The sequence below is a fragment of the Salmo salar genome, unplaced genomic scaffold (assembly GCF_965601325.2).
Source record: "Salmo salar unplaced genomic scaffold, fSalSal1 ptg000615l, whole genome shotgun sequence".
Lineage (NCBI taxonomy): Eukaryota > Metazoa > Chordata > Actinopteri > Salmoniformes > Salmonidae > Salmo > Salmo salar.
In genome coordinates this window covers 143254-161217 of record NW_027675441.1, presented here as the reverse complement: position 1 = coordinate 161217, position 17964 = coordinate 143254, and the positions used below count along the sequence as shown (strand labels likewise).

Sequence of the window (17964 nt, the reverse complement as noted above, 5' to 3'; positions counted from 1 at the left end):
TATTCAACCTGCCATCTACCCACCTGGGGACTGAGGGTTATGAGAGAACCCCCACATCACTAGCTTGCATGTTCTGCAGCCTTGTAAAGATAAGGAGGGGACGACTGGGAGGCAGGTTGGCATTTATTGTCATGAATCTTGCCATGGAGGCAGTTCAGCAAAGTATTCCCTAGCTGGCACAGGCACAAAGTAATACAATCCGATTTAAATCCTAACCTCAACCCTAACCACACTGCTAATCCTTCCCTTAAATTAAGACCATAAAACAACATTATTTTCCACAGCCAATTCTGACTTTGCAGCTGACATATCTAGAGGAAATCGCACAGTTCTGCCTCCAGGTCAAGATTCATGACAAACGTCAACATGAGACAGGGAGAAGCAATGTAAAAATCAATAACAAAATTGTTTCCACTATTAACATGCTTTTTCTTGTTTCAAGTATGTTTTATTATGAAAAGTACAATATAACCATGTATACTTGTTCAACTATGGAGCGTATGTCCACATATAATTGTACAATTTGTTTTTCCAACATAAAAGACAAGAAATGATCACATTGGTATTTTAACAGTGTTATTGTAAGAGTTTAAATGTTTAAACAGAGGATACATCTAAAACAGGATAAAAACAAGTGCAGTATGTTGTGAAAATGTTACTTTAACGTCGACTCATAACGTCACACTATAACTTCATGGGAGTCTTGTGAAAAGACTGCATGTTGTTTTGGGTGGATTGAGTGACGTCTTCATCAACATTTTGCAGAATATTCTGGTAATATTTTCACCTCGTCGGCTGCAGACATTCATAAGGAGTTCCAGTAGTTTATTTGTCATTTGCAGGTATTAAAAGTAATACATACATTGTAATTCCTTGTTGGATCTCTCTCACATACAGGACAGTACATACCAGAGGAGGCTGCTGAGGGGAGGACGGCTCATAATAATGTCTGGAACAGAGTGAATGAAATGGAACACATGGAAACCACGTGTTTGATACCATTCCACTTATTCCACTCCAGCCATTACAAGCCTGTCCTCCCTAAATAAGGTCCCACCAACCTCCTGTGGTACAAACACAAACAGTAAAATATATCATAAAAAATGCAAAGTGGTAAAAGATCAGAAAATATTACAAGCCTGTCACGTGTGAGTGTTCAATGTGTGTTTGTCCATTGTGTGTGTCAGTGTTTATGTGTGTGTCAGTGTGTGTGTGTTTGTCCTGTTTGAGCAGGTGGCCAGCGTGTGCCTAGTGTGTGTGTCTGTGTCAAGTGTGTGTGTGTTCAGTGTGTGTGTGTTCAGTGTGTGTGTGTGTTCAGTGTGTGTGTGTATGTCCAGTGTGTGTGTGTCTGTGTCCAGTGTGTGTGTGTGTGTGTCTGTGTCCAGTGTGCGTGTGTGTGTCTGTGTCCAGTGTGTGTGTGTCCAGTGTGTGTGTGTGTGTGTGTGTGTCTAGTGTGTGTGTGTCTAGTGTGTGTGTGTCCAGTGTGTGTGTGTCCAGTGTGTGTGTGTGTGTGTGTCCAGTGTGTGTGTGCGTGTGTGTGTGCGTGTGTGTCTAGTGTGTGTGTGTGTGTGTGTCTAGTGTGTGTGTGTGTGTGTGTCCAGTGTGTGTCTAGTGTGTGTGTGTCTAGTGTGTGTGTCCAGTGTATGTCTGTGTCCAGTGTGTGTGTGTGTGTGTCTGTGTCCAGTGTGTGTGTGTGTCTGTGTCCAGTGTCCGTGTGTGTGTTGTGTCTGTGTCCAGTGTGTGTGTGTCTGTGTCCAGTGTGTCTGTGTCCACTGTGTGTGTGTGTGTGTGTATGTGTGTCCAGTGTGTGTGTGTCCAGTGTGTGTGTGTGTGTGTGTGTGTGTGTGTGTGTGTCCAGTGTGTGTGTGTGTCCAGTGTGTGTGTGTGTCCAGTGTGTGTGTGTGTGTGTCTAGTGTGTGTGTGTGTCCAGTGTGTTTGTGTCCAGTTATTATTTCAAGGACACTGAAGAGCCAATATAATGAACCCAAAACCCTGGATAGAGGGGCTCAGTGACTGTGGAGGTGAATGTGATCAGGTGGGTCAGTGTGTCAGAGGAGGCTCTATAGAAGGACAGAGTGCCGGCTGGCCAGTCCAGATACACTCCTACTCTGTGGGAGCTGGAGGAGGGGACGTCTATGGTAGTGGAGTTATTATTATACCAGCTGGAGGAGGGGACGTCTATGGTAGTGGAGTTATTATTATACCAGCTGGAGGAGGGGACGTCTATGGTAGTGGAGTTATTATTATACCAGCTGGAGGAGGGGACGTCTATGGTAGTGGAGTTATTATTATACCAGCTGGAGGAGGGGACGTCTATGGTAGTGGAGTTATTATTATGCCAGGCAGAGTAACTGTTGTCAGAGCAGAACAGACACCAGGACTTGTCATTGAATCCAAGCCAACAGTCATCACCCCATCCTCCCCTGCTGATTTCTTTATATGTCACTCCTATACCAGCCCCCATTATCCCACTCCACTCTACCTCCCAGTAACAGCGCCCAGTCAGACCCTCTCTACACAGCACCTGTTTAAGGTCCTCAAATCTCTCTGGGTGATCAGGATACGGCTGCTCCTCTATCCTACATGTCACCTTTCTGTTCTCCTCAGACAGAGAGAGGCGTCTGTTTACTGTGTTTAGGTCCAGTGTGAGATCACAGACATCTGATGGATGAAACCAGACACAATATTAGAAATCATCATCATTCACATTAGAATGTTAATAACTCACTTTTCACTAATTAATTTAATGTAGATGTTTCTAGGTATCAAAAGGAGAAGTTAAGGTAACTGGAGACTTGTTGAATGATCATATGTTATTATGTACGGTAATATAAAACACACTTATTCACAATAATTACACACACACACACACACACACACACACACACACACACACACACACACACACACACACACACACACACACACACACACACACACACACACACACACACACACTTTGTCAAAGCAACTCTTTGTAAACGTTGGTGTCCCTGATTTGTGCTTCTGTAGAACTACAGATGATATTTAATATGACCAAGTCAGTAATGATGGTGGTCTTTGACTTAACTTGAATTAAGACTTATTCTTACTCATATTATTCATATAAAACACACTTATTCCCATTAACCTGTTGGGGGTAGAGGGCAGTATTGACACGGCCGGATAAAAAACGTACCCGATTTAATCTGGTTACTACTCCTGCCCAGTAACTAGAATATGCATATAATTATTGGCTTTGGATAGAAAACACCCTAAAGTTTCTAAAACTGTTTGAATGGTGTCTGTGAGTATAACAGAACTCATATGGCAGGCAAAAACCTGAGAGGATTCTGAACAGGAAGTGGCCTGTCTGACAAGTTGTTGTTCATCTTGGCTCTTTTTATTGAAGACTGAGGATCTTTGCTGTAACGTGACACTTCCTACGGCTCCCATAGGTTCTCAGAGCCCGGGAAAAAGCTGAACAATATCGAGGCAGCCCCAGGCTGAAACACATTATCGCTTTTGACAAGTGGCCGATCAGAGGACAATGGGCTTAGGCGCGTGCCCGAGTCGACCCCATGCTTTATTTTCTTTCGTCTGTTTACCTAAATGCAGATTCCCGGTCGGAATATTATCGCTTTTTTACGAGAAAAATGGCATAAAAATGGATTTTAAACAGCGGTTGACATGCTTCGAAGTACGGTAATGGAATATTTAGAATTTTTTTGTCACGAAATGCGCCATGCTCGTCACCCTTCTTTACCCTTTCGGATAGTGTCTTGAACGCACGAACAAAACGCCGCTATTTGGATATAACAATGGATTATTTGGAACCAAACCAACATTTGTTATTGAAGTAGAAGTCCTGGGAGTGCATTCTGACGAAGACAGCAAAGGTAATAACATTTTTCTTATAGTAAATCTGACTTTGGTGAATGCTAAACTTGCTGGGTGTCTAAATAGCTAGCCCTGTGATGCCGGGCTATCTACTCAGAATATTGCAAAATGTGCTTTCACTGAAAAGCTATTTTAAAATCGGACATATCGAGTGCATAGAGGAGTTCTGTATCTATAATTCTTAAAATAATTGTTATGCTTTTTGTGAACGTTTATCGTGAGTAATTTAGTAAATTCACCGGAAGTTGGCGAGGGGTATGCTAGTTCTGAACGTCACATGCTAATGTAAAAAGCTGTTTTTTGATATAAATATGAACTTGATTGAACAAAACATGCATGTATTGTATAACATAATGTCCTAGGTGTGTCATCTGATGAAGATCATTAAAGGTTAGTGCTGCATTTAGCTGTGGTTTGGGTTTTTGTGACATTATATGCTAGCTTGAAAAATGGGTGTCTGATTATTTCTGCCTGGGTACTCTGCTGACATAATCTAATGTTTTGCTTTCGTTGTAAAGCCTTTTTGAAATCGGACAGTTTGGTTAGATTAACGAGAGTCTTGTCTTTAAAATGGTGTAAAATAGTCATATGTTTGAGAAATTGAAGTAATAGCATTTCTAAGGTATTTGAATAACGCGCCACAGGATTCCAATTGGCTGTTACGTAGGTGGGACGATTTCGAAGTTAACTACACACCTGTATGCATCATGAACACAATCACACATTTCTAATATAATTTCTAATATAACACAAACGCACCACACACACACACACACTGTCAAATCAAGTCTTTGTAAACGTTGGTGTCCCTGATTTCTGCTTCTGTAGAACTACAGATGATATTTAATATGACCAAGTCAGTAATGATGGTGGTCTTTGACTTAACTTGAATTAAGACTTATTCTTAGTCATATTCTTCACAGCAGTCAACACTCACATTTTCTAAGTCCAGGTTTCATTCTGTTCTCTCCACCATGTTCCACACTGTAGCGGTAAGCAGAAAAACAGACAGTCATTGAGGGATACACCTGAACACACACACACACACACACACGCACACGCACACGCACACACACAGTCAGCATATAACTTTGTCCAAGTGGTGGTAAGAATGTTTGTCTTAACTAGCCTGATAAGTCAAACATGTCTGATATGAACATTGACATAAACCCTCTACATACTTGAGTTTCTCCAGTCTGCAGTGTGGATCCTCCAGTCCAGCAGAGAGCAGTCTGATTCCTGAGTCTCCTGGGTGATTGTAGCTCAGGTCCAGCTCTCTCAGGTGTGAGGGGTTTGACCTCAGAGCTGAGACCAGAGAAGCACAGCCTTCCTCTGTAACTAGACAGCCTGACAGCCTGCAAAGAGTCAAATCATATTAAAATCACACTGCTATTCTTTGGTGGTGAAAATAGTGGCAGTATATTTCTTCAACATATGAAACCTTCCATATCTATTCATAAATTAATGTATCATATTATAAATTACAAATTATCAACGTTTTGCCTGCAGATAGAAACATGTATAGTACAAATATTTGAGTAGACTGACCAGACCAGTTTAAAAACAGTATCAGTCAAAAGACAGACAGTGAGGTATCAGATATAGATTGTATTGAGTATACAGTCCACACCATATCTATTTTGACAGTGAAGATAACAATTTAAATGTGGCTCTAAACTCCAACATTTTGGATTTCAGATCAAATGTTTCATATGAGGTGACAGTATATAATGTCACCTTTTATTTGAGGATATTTTCATACATATCTGTTCCACCATTTAGAAAAAATGAAAGCACTTCATGTATCTAGTCCCCTATTTAAAGAAGTCATATGTTTTCTGACCAATTCACTCATAGTGGCTTAAAGTAGTCACAAGTTGAGTATTTGATCCGATATTCCTTGAACGCAGCGACTACATCAAGCTTGTGACTCAAACTCGTTGATTGATTTTGCAGTTTGTTATCGTTGTGTTTTGGGTTGTGTTTTGTCCAATATTAAAATGGTGGATGATGACTGGATAATTTTCTGTCTAAGTGAGTAGATAACATGTTTCTAAACACTACTAAATGAATCCTGATGATTCCATGAATAAGAAAAATCATGAATGAATCATGAATAATAATGAGTGAGAAAGTTACAGAGGCTACAACAAAACATGCTAACCTCTCACCATTACCAATAACAGAGACTACAACAAAACATGCTAACCTCTCACCATTACCAATAACAGAGGATACAACAAAACATGCTAACCTCTCACCATTACCAATAACAGAGGCTACAACAAAACATGCTAACCTCTCACCATTACCAATAACAGAGGCTACAACAAAACATGCTAACCTCTCACCATTACCAATACCAGAGGCTACAACAAAACATGCTAACCTCTCACCATTATCAATAACAGATGCTACAACAAAACATGCTAACCTCTCACCATTACCAATGTATTTATTTATAAGCACCTCACATTGTGGTTACTCACTACATGGTAGATATTCCCTCAGCGAAGTATGGCAGTTCCATGCAGGTTTCCTCACCAAGTCCAAGGCAGCACAGCTACCCATGCAGACAGTACTCCTTAGCCGTAACTGATATCCCCATGGCAACACGAACTCGTTTAGCTTCCCAAGCAATTATCTCCCGGTGTCACACGATGCTAGGCTAACCTCAAGGCTGGCTAATACCTCCACGACGAGACGGTAGCTTCAGTCTTTACTAAGTTTTAACTAAATTATAACAACTCTTTTATTAAATAAAACATGTATTTCCCTTCATGTCTTAGTAGCTATGGGTTTTGTTGTAGTTCTGTCGTCTTCTTTTATAATTTTTCTTCACCAACCGTCCTGAGGTAAAACGTCCATCCTTTCATCAACGTCTTTTTCCCTCCCGTTAACCAGGTCAACTCCCATTGGCCACAACTTAACAAGCGACCTTATTGGTCAAAACGTAAACTTCAAAGTAAAACAAACTATTCACTTATACATTAAATAAATATTTCTTCAAAAAGCATAATGCATTAACAACATTACAGTTTAGGAGCAATTCAATCATCTTTTAAATATAATACCAATTAATTATAACAAATAAACTCAATACTTGGTTCAAACAAGGGTATTACACAAACATACAGTCAATAATACAGGAGAAAAATAAGTCTATATACAATGTGAGCAAATGAAGTTAAATAAGGGAGGTAAAGGCAAAAAAAGGCCATGGTGGCAAAGTAAATACAATATAGCAAGTAAAACACTGGAATGGTAGATATGCAGTGGAAGAAAGTGCAAAGTAGAAATAATGGGGAGCAAAGGAGCTAAATAAATAAATACAGTAGGGGAAGAGGTAGTTGGGCTAAATTATAGATGGGCTATGTACAGGTGCAGTAATCTGTGAGCTGCTCTGACAGCTGGTGCTTAAAGCTAGTGAGGGAGATAAGTGTTTCCAGTTTTAGAGATTTTTGTAGTTCGTTCCAGTCATTGGCAGCAGAGAACTGGAAGAAGAGGCGGCCGAAAGACGAATTGGCTTTGGGGGTGACCAGAGAGATATACCTGCTGGAGCGCGTGCTACAGGTGGGTGCTGTTATGGTAACCAGTGAGCGGAGATAAGGGGGGACTTTACCTAGCAGGGTCTTGTAGATGACCTGGAGCCAGTGGGTTTGGCGACGAGTATGAAGCGAGGGACAGACAATGAGAGCGTACAGGTCGCAGTGGTGGGTAGTACAGTGGGGGGGAAAGTATTTCATCCCCTGCTGATTTTGTACGTTTGCCCACTTACAAAGAAATGATCAGTCTATAATTTTAATGGTAGGTTTATTTGAACAGTGAGAGACAGAATAACAGCAAAAAAATACAGAAAAAACGCATGTCAAAAATGTTATACAATTATTTGCATTTTAATGAGGGAAATAAGTATTTGACCCCTCTGCAAAACATGACTTAGTACCTGGTGGCAAAACCCTTGTTAGCAATCACAGAGGTCAGACGTTTCTTGTAGTTGGCCACCAGGTTTGCACACATCTCAGGAGGGATTTTGTCCCACTCCTCTTTGCAGATCTTCTCCAAGTCATTAAGGTTTCCAGGCTGATGTTTGGCAACTTGAACCTTCATCTCCCTCCACAGATTTTCTATGGGATTAAGGTCTGGAGACTGGCTAGGCCACTCCAGGACCTTAATGTGCTTCTTCTTGAGCCACTCCTGTGTTGCCTTGGCCGTGTGTTTTGGGTCATTGTCATGCTGGAATACCCATCCACAACCCATTTTCAATGCCCTGGCTGAGGGAAGGAGGTTCTCACCCAAGATTTGACGATACATGGCCCCGTCCATCGTCCCTTTGATGCAGTGAAGTTGTCCTGTCCCCTTAGCAGAAAAACACCTCCAAAGCATAATGTTTCCACCTCCATGTTCGACGGTGGGGATGGTGTTCTTGGGGTCATAGGCAGCATTCCTCTTCCTCCAAACACGACGAGTTGAGTTGATGTCAAAGAGCTCTAATTTGGTCTCATCTGACCACAACACTTTCACCAGTTGTCCTCTGAGTCATTCAGATGTTCATTGGCAAACTTCAGATGGGCATGTATATGTATTCTTGAGCAGGGGGACCTTGCGGGCGCTGCAGGATTTCAGTCCTTCACGGCGTAGTGTGTTACCAATTGTTTTCTTGGTGACTATGGTCCCAGCTGCCTTAAGATCATTGACAAGATCCTCCCGTGTAGTTCTGGGCTGATTCCTCACCGTTCTCATGATCATTGCAACTCCACGAGGTGAGATCTTGCATGGAGACCCAGGCCGAGGGATATTGACAGTTCTTTTGTGTTTCTTCCATTTGCGAATAATCGCACCAAATGTTGTCACCTTCTCACCAAGCTGCTTGGCGATGGTCGTGCAGCCCATTCCAGCCTTGTGTAGGTCTACAATCTTGTCCCTGACATCCTTGGAGAGCTCTTTGGTCTTGGCCATGGTGGAGAGTTTGGAATCTGATTGATTGATTGCTTCTGTGGACAGGTGTCTTTTTTTACAGGTAACAAGTTGCGGTTAGGAGCACTCCCTTTAAGAGTGTGCTCCTAATCTCAGCTTGTTACCTGTATAAAAGACACCTGGGAGCCAGAAATCTTTCTGATTGAGAGGGGGTCAAATACTTTTTCCCTCATTAAAATGCAAATCAATTTATAACATTTCTGACATGCGTTTTTCTGGATGTTTTTGTTGTTATTCTGTCTCTCACTGTTCAAATAAACCTACCATTAAAATTATAGACTGATCCTTTCTTTGTCAGTGGGCAAACGTACAAAATCAGCAGGGGATCAAATACTTTTTCCCCCCACTGTATATGGGGCTTTGGTGACAAAACGGATGGCACTGTGACAGACTGCATCCAATTCATTGAGTAGGGTATTGGAGGCTATTTTGTAATTGACATCGCCGAAGTCGAGGATCGGTAGGATGGTCAGTTTTATAAGGGTATGTTTGGCAGCATGAGTGAAGGATGCTATGTTGCGAAATAGGAAGCCAATTCTAGATTTAACTTTGGATTGGAGATGCTTATAGTGAGTCTGGAAGGAGAGTTTTCAGTCTAACCAGACACCTAGGTATTTGTAGTTGTCCACATATTCTAAGTCAGAACCATCCAGAGTAGTGATGCTGGACAGGCGGGCAGGTGCAGGCAGCGATCGGTTGAAGAGCATGCATTTAGTTTTACTTGTATTTAAGAGCAGTTGGAGGCCACGGAAGGAGAGCTGTATGGCATTGAAGCTCGTCTAGAGGTTAGTTAATACAGTGTCCAAAGAAGGGCCAGAAGTATACAGAATAACACCAATAACAGAGGGGGTCTGATCTTTGTGCCTCTGTAACTTTCTCATTTATCATTATTCACGATTCATTCATGATTATTCATAATCATGGTAGCATCAACATGAATGTAGAAGTGTTCAGAAACATCTTCTATTCTTACTGACAATACAAGTGAAGTGACTCCAAAATGACAGGACATTATTCACCATTCAGTTTCTATTAGGAAAAACATAATCCAAAACACAACCAAAACAAACTGAAAAATGAATTCAACAAGTTAGTAGAATCACAAGCTTGATGTAATCACTGCAGGCATGGAACATGGGACTAAATACTAAACTTATTACAACTTTAATACAATATAAGTAAATTTGTCCAAATAATTAAGACTTCTTCAAATGGGAGAACTACGTACAGAAAGTGCTTTAATTTCTAAACGGTAAAACAGATATGTATGAAAATACCGTCAAATAAAAGGTGACATTCTGTAAGGTCACCTAATATGAAACATCTCAAATCCAAAATGCTGGAGGATAGCACCAAATGTAAAACTGTAAGCTTCACTGTCCAAACACATATGGTGTGGACTATGTGTCCCTGGTAAACACATGTGGATCTGGTGAACAGTTATCACTTGTTGACCAACTACAGGAATACTGACCTCAGAGTCTCCAGTTTACAGTGGGGATTCCCCAGTCCAGCAGAGACCAGCTTCACTCCTGAATCCTTCAGGTCATTGTTACTCAGGTCCAGCTCTCTCAGGTGTGAGGGGTTTGACCTCAGAGCTGAGACCAGAGAAGCACAGCCTTCCTCTGTGACTAGACAGCCTGACAGCCTGCAAAGAGTCAAATCAAATTAAAATCACACTGCTATGCTTTGGTGGTGAAAATAGTGGCAGTATAATTTTTCAAAATTTTTCAGATATCAGTGTCCTGAAACCTGCCATATCTATTCGTAAATTAATGTATCATCATTAAAAATGACAAATGATCAAAGTATTGCCTGCAGATAGAAACATGTATAGTACAAATATTTGAGTAGACTGACCAGACCAGTTTAAAAGCAGTATCAGTCAAAAGACAGACAGTGAGGTATCAGATTTAGATTGTATTGAGTATACAGTCCACACCATATCTATTTTGACAGTGAAGCTAACATTTTAAATGTGGCTCTATACTCCAACATTTTGGATTTCAGATCAAATGTTTCATATGAGGTGACAGTATACAATGTCACCTTTTATTTGAGGGTATTTTAATACATACAGTTGAAGTCAGAAGTTTACATATACCTTAGCCAAATGCATTTAAACTCAATTTTTACAATTCCTGACATTTAATCCTAGTAAAAATCCCCTGTGTTAGGTCAGTTAGGATCACCACTTTATTTTAAGAATGTGAAATGTCAGAATAATAGTAGAGAAAATGATTAATTTCAGCTTTTATTTCTTTCATCACATTCCCAGTGGGTCAGAAGTTTACATACACTCAATTAGTATTTGGTAGCATTGCCTTTAAATGGTTTAACTTGGGTTAAACGTGTCGGGTAGCCTTCTACAAGCTTCCCACAATAAGTTGGGTGAATTTTGGCCCATTCCTCCTGAAAGAGCTGGTGTAACTGAGTCAGGTTTGTAGGCCTCTTGCTCGCACACGCTTTTTCAGTTCTGCCCACAAATTTTCTATAGGATTGAGGTCAAGGTTTTGTGATGGCCACTCCAATACCTTGACTTTGTTGTCCTTAATCCATTTTGCCACAACTTTGGAAGTATGCTTGGGGTCATTTTCCATTTGGAAGACCCATTTGTGACCAAGCTTTAACTTCCTGACTGATGTCTTGAGATGTTGCTTCAATATATCCACGTAATTTTCCGCCCTCATGATGCCATCTATTTTGTGAAGTGCACCAGTCCCTCCTGCAGCAAAACACCCCCACAACATGATGCTGCCACCCCCGGGCTTCACGGTTGGGATGGTGTTCTTTGGCTTGCAAGCCTCCCCCTTTTTCCTCCAAACATAACGATGGTCATTATGGCCAAACAGTTCTTGTATTGTTTCATCTGACCAGAGGACATTTCTTCAAAAAGTACGATCTTTGTCCCCATGTGCAGTTGCAAACTGTAGTCTGGCTTTTTTTATGGTGGTTTTGGAGCAGTGGCTTCGTCCTTGCTGAGCGGCCTTTCAGATTATGTCGATATAGGACTCGTTTTACTGTGGATATAGATACTTTTGTACCTGTTTCCTCCAACATCTTCACAAGGTCCTTTGCTGTTGTTCTGGGATTGATTTGCACCAAAGTATGTTCATCTCTAGGAGACAGAACGCGTCTCCTTCCTGAGCGGAATGGCGGCTGTGTGGTCCCATGGTGTTTAGACTTGCGTACTATTGTTTGAACAGATGAACGTGTTACCTTCAGGCGTTTGGAAATTGCTCCCAAGGATGAACCAGACTTGTGGAGGTCTACAATTTTTTTTCTGAGATCTTGGCTGATTTCTTTTCATTTTCCCATGATGTCAAGCAAAGAGGCACTGAGTTTGAAGGTAGGCCTTGAAATACATCCAAATTATGTCAATTAGCCTACCAGATGCTTCTAAAGCCATAACATGATTTTCTGGAATTTTCCATGCTGTTTAAAGGCACAGTCAACTTAGTGTATGTAAACTTCTGACCCACTGGAATTGTGATACAGTGAATTATAAGTGAAATAATCTGACTGTAAACAATTGTTTCAAAAATTACTTGTGTCATGCACAAAGTAGATGTCCTAACCGACTTGCCAAAACTATATAGTTTGTTAACAAGACATTTGTGGAGAGGTTCAAAAACACGTTTTAATGACTCCAACCTAAGTGTATGTACACTTCCGACTTCAACTGTATGTGATTGACGATTAAAAATTAAATTCTGATGATGCCATGATTAAGAAAAATCATGAATAAATCATGAATCAGAATGAGTGAGAAAGTTACAGAGGCCACAACAGAACATGCTAACCTCTCACCATTACTAATAACAGAGGCTACAACAAAACATGCTAACCTCTCACCATTACCAATAACAGAGGCTACAACAAAACAGCTAACCTCTCACCATTACCAATAACAGAGGCTACAACAAAACATGCTAACCTCTCACCATTACCAATAACAGAAGTTACAACAAAACAGCTAACCTCTCACCATTACCAATAACAGAGGCTACAACAAAACATGCTAACCTCTCACCATTACCAATAACAGAGGTTACAACAAAACATGCTAACCTCTCACCTTTACCAATAACAGAGGCTAAAACAAAACATGCTAACCTCTCACCATTACCAATAACAGAGGATACAACAAAACATGCTAACCTCTAACCATTACCAATAACAGGGGCTACAACAAAACATGCTAACCTCTCACCATTACCAATAACAGAGACTACAACAAAACATGCTAACCTCTCACCATTACCAATAGAGGCTACAACAAAACATGCTAACCTCTCACCATTACCAATAACAGAGGATACAACAAAACACGCTAACCTCTCACCATTACCAATAACAGTGGGGGTATGATCCTTGTGCCTCTGTAACTTTCTCATTCATCATCATTCTCCATTCATTCTTATTCTTACTGACAATACAAGTGAAGTGACTCCAAAATGACAGGACATTATTCACCATTCAGTTTCTATTAGGAAAAACATAATCCAAAACACAACCAAGACAAACTGCAAATGAATTCAACAAGTTTGTAGAATCACAAGCTTGATGTTATCACTGCAGGCATGGAACATGGGACTAAATACTAAACTTATGACAACTTTAATACAACATAAGTGAATTTGTCCAAATATGTTCAACTTTTTCAAATGGGAGAACTAAATACATAAAGTGCTTTCCTTTCTTAACAGTAACACAGCTATGTATGAAAATACCCTCAAATAAAAGGTGACATTCTGTACTGTCACCTAATATGAAACATTCTAAGTCAAATCCAAAATGCTGGAGCATAGCACCACATTTAAAACTGCAAGCTTCACTGTCCAAACACATATGGTGTGGACTATGTGTGTCTGGTAAACACATGTGGATCTGGTGAACAGTTATCACTTGTTGACCAACTACAGGAATACTGACCTCAGAGTCTCCAGTTTACATTGGGGATTTCCCAGTACAGCAGAGAGCAGCTTCACTCCTGAATCCTTCAGGTCATTGTTACTCAGGTCCAGCTCTCTCAGGTGTGAGGGGTTTGACTTCAGAGCTGAGACCAGAGAAGCACAGCCTTTCTCTGTGACTCCACAACCTGACAGCCTGCAACGAAATCATCATGACTTCACAAACACACTGTTTATTTAACACCAGAAGTGTAGAAGGACAATGGCATTTGGTTTATTCTCTCAAACAACATATAGATTCATCTTCTGTCTCCTAGAATTGTATGGTCATATTGTAATACTAGATTGAATATCTGATTCAATATGTTATTCAATATAATATTATATACATATTATAATACATATTTTCTCTAAACATAATATTTCTTCCTGATGAATACTTCTTATATGTCATTTTATTTACTCACAGAGCAGCTCTGGAGACTTTGACCACTGGCAGCAGCCTCAGAAGACCTTCCTCTGATCTGGAGTATTTCTTCAGGTTAAACACATCCAGCTCCTTTTCTGAAGTCAGCAACACAAAGACCAGAGCTGACCACTGTGCAGGTGACAGGTAGGTTTTTGAGAGACTTCCTGATCTCAGGTAGCTTTGGATCTCCTCCACTAGAGAATGGTCATTCAGTTCATTCAGACAGTGGAACAGATTGATGCTCCTCTCTGGAGAGGGATTCTCCCTGATCTTCTCCTTGATGTACTTGACAGTTTCATCATGGCTCAGTGAGCTGCTTCTTGTCTTTGTCAGTAGACCTCGTAAGTGCTTCTGATTGGATTCCAGTGAGAGGCCCAGAAGGAAGCGGAGGAACAGGTCCAGGTTTCCTGTCTCACTTTGTAAGGCTTTATCCACAGCACTCTTGTAGAAAGTAACTTCAGACTCGTCTTTTGTTTGCAGTGTGTCAATTAGATTCTCATTGTTGTTGATGAATGAGAGGAACACATATACAGCAGCCAGAAACTCCTGAATGCTCAGATGCACAAAGCAGTACACCTTGTCCTGGTACAGAACACATTCCTCTTTAAAGAGCTGTGTGCACAATCCTGAGTACACAAAGGCTTCATTGACATCAATGCCAGCCTCTTTCAGGTCTTCTTCATAGAAAATCAGATTGCCCTTCACAAGCTGTTGAAAAGCCAGTTTTCCCAGTGACAGAATACTCTTTTTATTCCAGTGTGAACCTGTCTCTTCTTTCCCAAGATACTTTTCATTCTTCTGTTTGGTATGAAACACCACAAGGTGTGTGTACATCTCAGTCAGAGTCTTGGGCATCTCTTCTGTCTTATGTTTCAGCATGTGTTCAAGGACTGTTGCAGAAATCCAACAGAAGACTGGAATGTGGCACATGATGTGGAGGCTCCTTGATGTCTTTATGTGTGAGATGATTCTGCTGGCCAAGTCCTCATCACTGAATCTCTTTCTGAAGTACTCCTCCTTCTGTGGGTCATTGAACCCTCGTACCTCCGTCACCTGGTCAACACACCATGAAGGGATCTTATTGGCTGCTGCTGGTCGGGTAGTTATCCAGATGAGAGCAGAGGGAAGCAGATTTCCCTTGATGAGATTTGTCAGCAGAACATCCACTGAGGTTGACTCTGTGACGTCACAACAGATCTTGTTCTTCTGGAAGTCTAGGGGCAGTCGGCACTCATCCAGACCATCAAAGATTAACAGAACTTTGTACTTGTTGTAGTTGGAGATTCTTGATTGTTTGGTTTCCATTGAGAAGTGATTGAGAAGTTCAATCAAAGTGTTTTTGTCCCCTTTCATCAAATTCAGCTCCCGGAAAGGGAATGAAAATACAAATTGGACATCCTGATTTGCTTTTCCTTCAGCCCAGTCCAGAATGAACTTCTGCACAGAGACTGTTTTTCCAATGCCAGCGACTCCCTTTGTCAGCACAGTTCTGATACGTTTGTCTTGTCCAGTTAAGGGTTTGAAGATGTCGTTACATTTGATTGCAGTCTCTGGTCTTGCTTGTTTCCTGGTTGTTATCTCAATCTGTCTCAGCTCATGTTCATTATTGACCTGTCCTGTTCCACCCTCTGTGATGTAGAGCTCTGTGTAGATCTTATTGAGAAGTTTTGGGTTTCCTTGTTGAGCGATCCCCTCAAATACACATTGAAACTTCTTCTTTAGATTAGATTTGAGTTCACGTTGGCAAATGACAGCAGGATCATCTGAATCTAGAAATAACACAGAGGATATTAATATTACATCTGTTTTAATGTCTACAGTATTGTAGGACTGTTATAAAGATTTAAATTATCATAATTTATTCTCTTAACTGACTGTATAAATGTTTTCATAATGCATTACAGACTGGTGTGACTGATTATATTATTATTGGTATTATTGATGGTATTATTAATGTTGTCTCACTCTCTGTCTCTCTAAATTAATCAACACAACACATCCCTGCTGCTACTTGTTGAGGCCACTAGGTGTTGTGTTAAGGCTGCTACAATATCATTGAGTTACACAGCTACTTTAGCTGTACTTTAGCTACAGCTTTTAAATGTTATAAAACAGCATTCAACATGAGGCAGACAGATCTTACATTTCTCCAGTGTGTCAGCGAGCTCCTTCTGGTTCATTTTCCTCAGGACGTGCAGTGTGATCTTCAGAGCCCCCTCTCTGGCACTGCTCTCCTGCTTCTCATCTTCAGCATCCACCACTTCCTCATCCTGCTTCTGACTCTCAAAGCCTTCTGGGAGTTCTGGACTAAGAATCCTCTTGAACATCTTCAGCTCGTTCTTCACAAATGTAATAATATTCTCTTCAAGCAACTGAAATAAATCAAGTAAATAAGTTAAGCAAGAGAATAAATGCTTTCTCATTAACACATTAATGAATGATTGACAGATCAACTTTACTTGAGGTCAACAAAAACAAATGTTCATAACAGGACCACATACACTGAATATGGAGGCCAGGTCTGTTTGATGACTCTGGGAAGACTGACCACTGAGAATGTCTGACTCTGATCTCTCCTGTTGGTTTCTGTGCACAAAACATGAGATTACATCTCCTCATCCAGGGAGTGAGTGAGTACGGACAGACAAACAGACAGACATAGACAGAAAGCGGGACAGACAGTCAGAGACAGACAGACAGAAAGAGACAGACAGAGACACAGACAGACAGACAGACAAACAGAGATAGACAGAGACAGACAGAGACAGAGACAGACAGACAGACACAAACATACAGACAAAGAGAGACAAACAGACAGAAAGCGGGACAGACAGTCAGAGACAGGCAAAGACAGACAGAGACAGACAAAGACAGACAGAGAAAGACACACAGACAGAGACAGACAGAAATTAGAAAGACACATAGAAAGACAGAGACAGACACTGAAACAGAGAGACAGACAGACAGACAGACAGACAGACAGACAGACAGACAGACAGACAGACAGACAGACAGACAGACAGACAGACAGACAGACAGACAGACAGACAGACAGAGACACACAGCCAGACACAGAGACAGATAGACAGACACACAGAAACAGACACACAGAAACAGACACACCGACAGAGAAAGACACACAGACAGACAGAAAAACAGAAACAGACAGAGACAGACACACAGACAGACAACAGACACACAGACAGAGACAGACACAGTGAGACTCAGAGACACAGACACACAGACACAGACATGCAGACACAGGAACAGACAGACAGACAGACAGACAGACAGACAGACAGACAGACAGACAGACAGACAGACAGACAGACAGACAGACAGACAGACAGACAGACAGACAGACAGACAGACAGACAGACAGACAGCGAAATACACACAGACAGAGAGACAGGCAAAGAGACAGAGAGACAGATAGACAGACAGAGAAATACACACAGACAGACAGAGACAGACAGCGAAATACACACAGACAGAGAGACAGGCAAAGAGACAGACAGACAGACAGACAGATACACAGACAGAGAGACACACACACACAGGGAGGGAATATTGTGTTTGTTTAATATTGTTTTAGGACCATGAAAATGGACTAAAGGATTAGCCTATGGATTATGAAAACAACCAAAAGAAATGTGAAAATGTGAGAGGAGAAATGACTAGAGACAGTGTTGTTTAACTCACTGACCATGACCCATGAGTTCTTCT

At 41.0% G+C, this 17964-nt stretch overlaps 1 protein-coding gene across 1 annotated transcript; it reads right to left on the bottom strand.

Moving 5' to 3' along the window:
• Positions 1–423: 423 nt before the first annotated feature.
• LOC145876881 (NLR family CARD domain-containing protein 3-like) lies at positions 424–17143 on the bottom strand. Its single transcript, XM_082972218.1, has 6 exons — positions 16740–17143; positions 16382–16610; positions 14237–16007; positions 5061–5234; positions 4817–4863; positions 424–2661 (listed from the first exon to the last, which is right to left on the bottom strand). The coding sequence occupies exons 2-6, from the start codon at positions 16563–16565 to the stop codon at positions 1949–1951; spliced, it is 2889 nt and encodes a 962-aa protein (XP_082828344.1). The 5' UTR covers positions 16566–16610; positions 16740–17143; the 3' UTR covers positions 424–1948.
• Between the last annotated feature and the right edge of the window lie 821 nt (positions 17144–17964).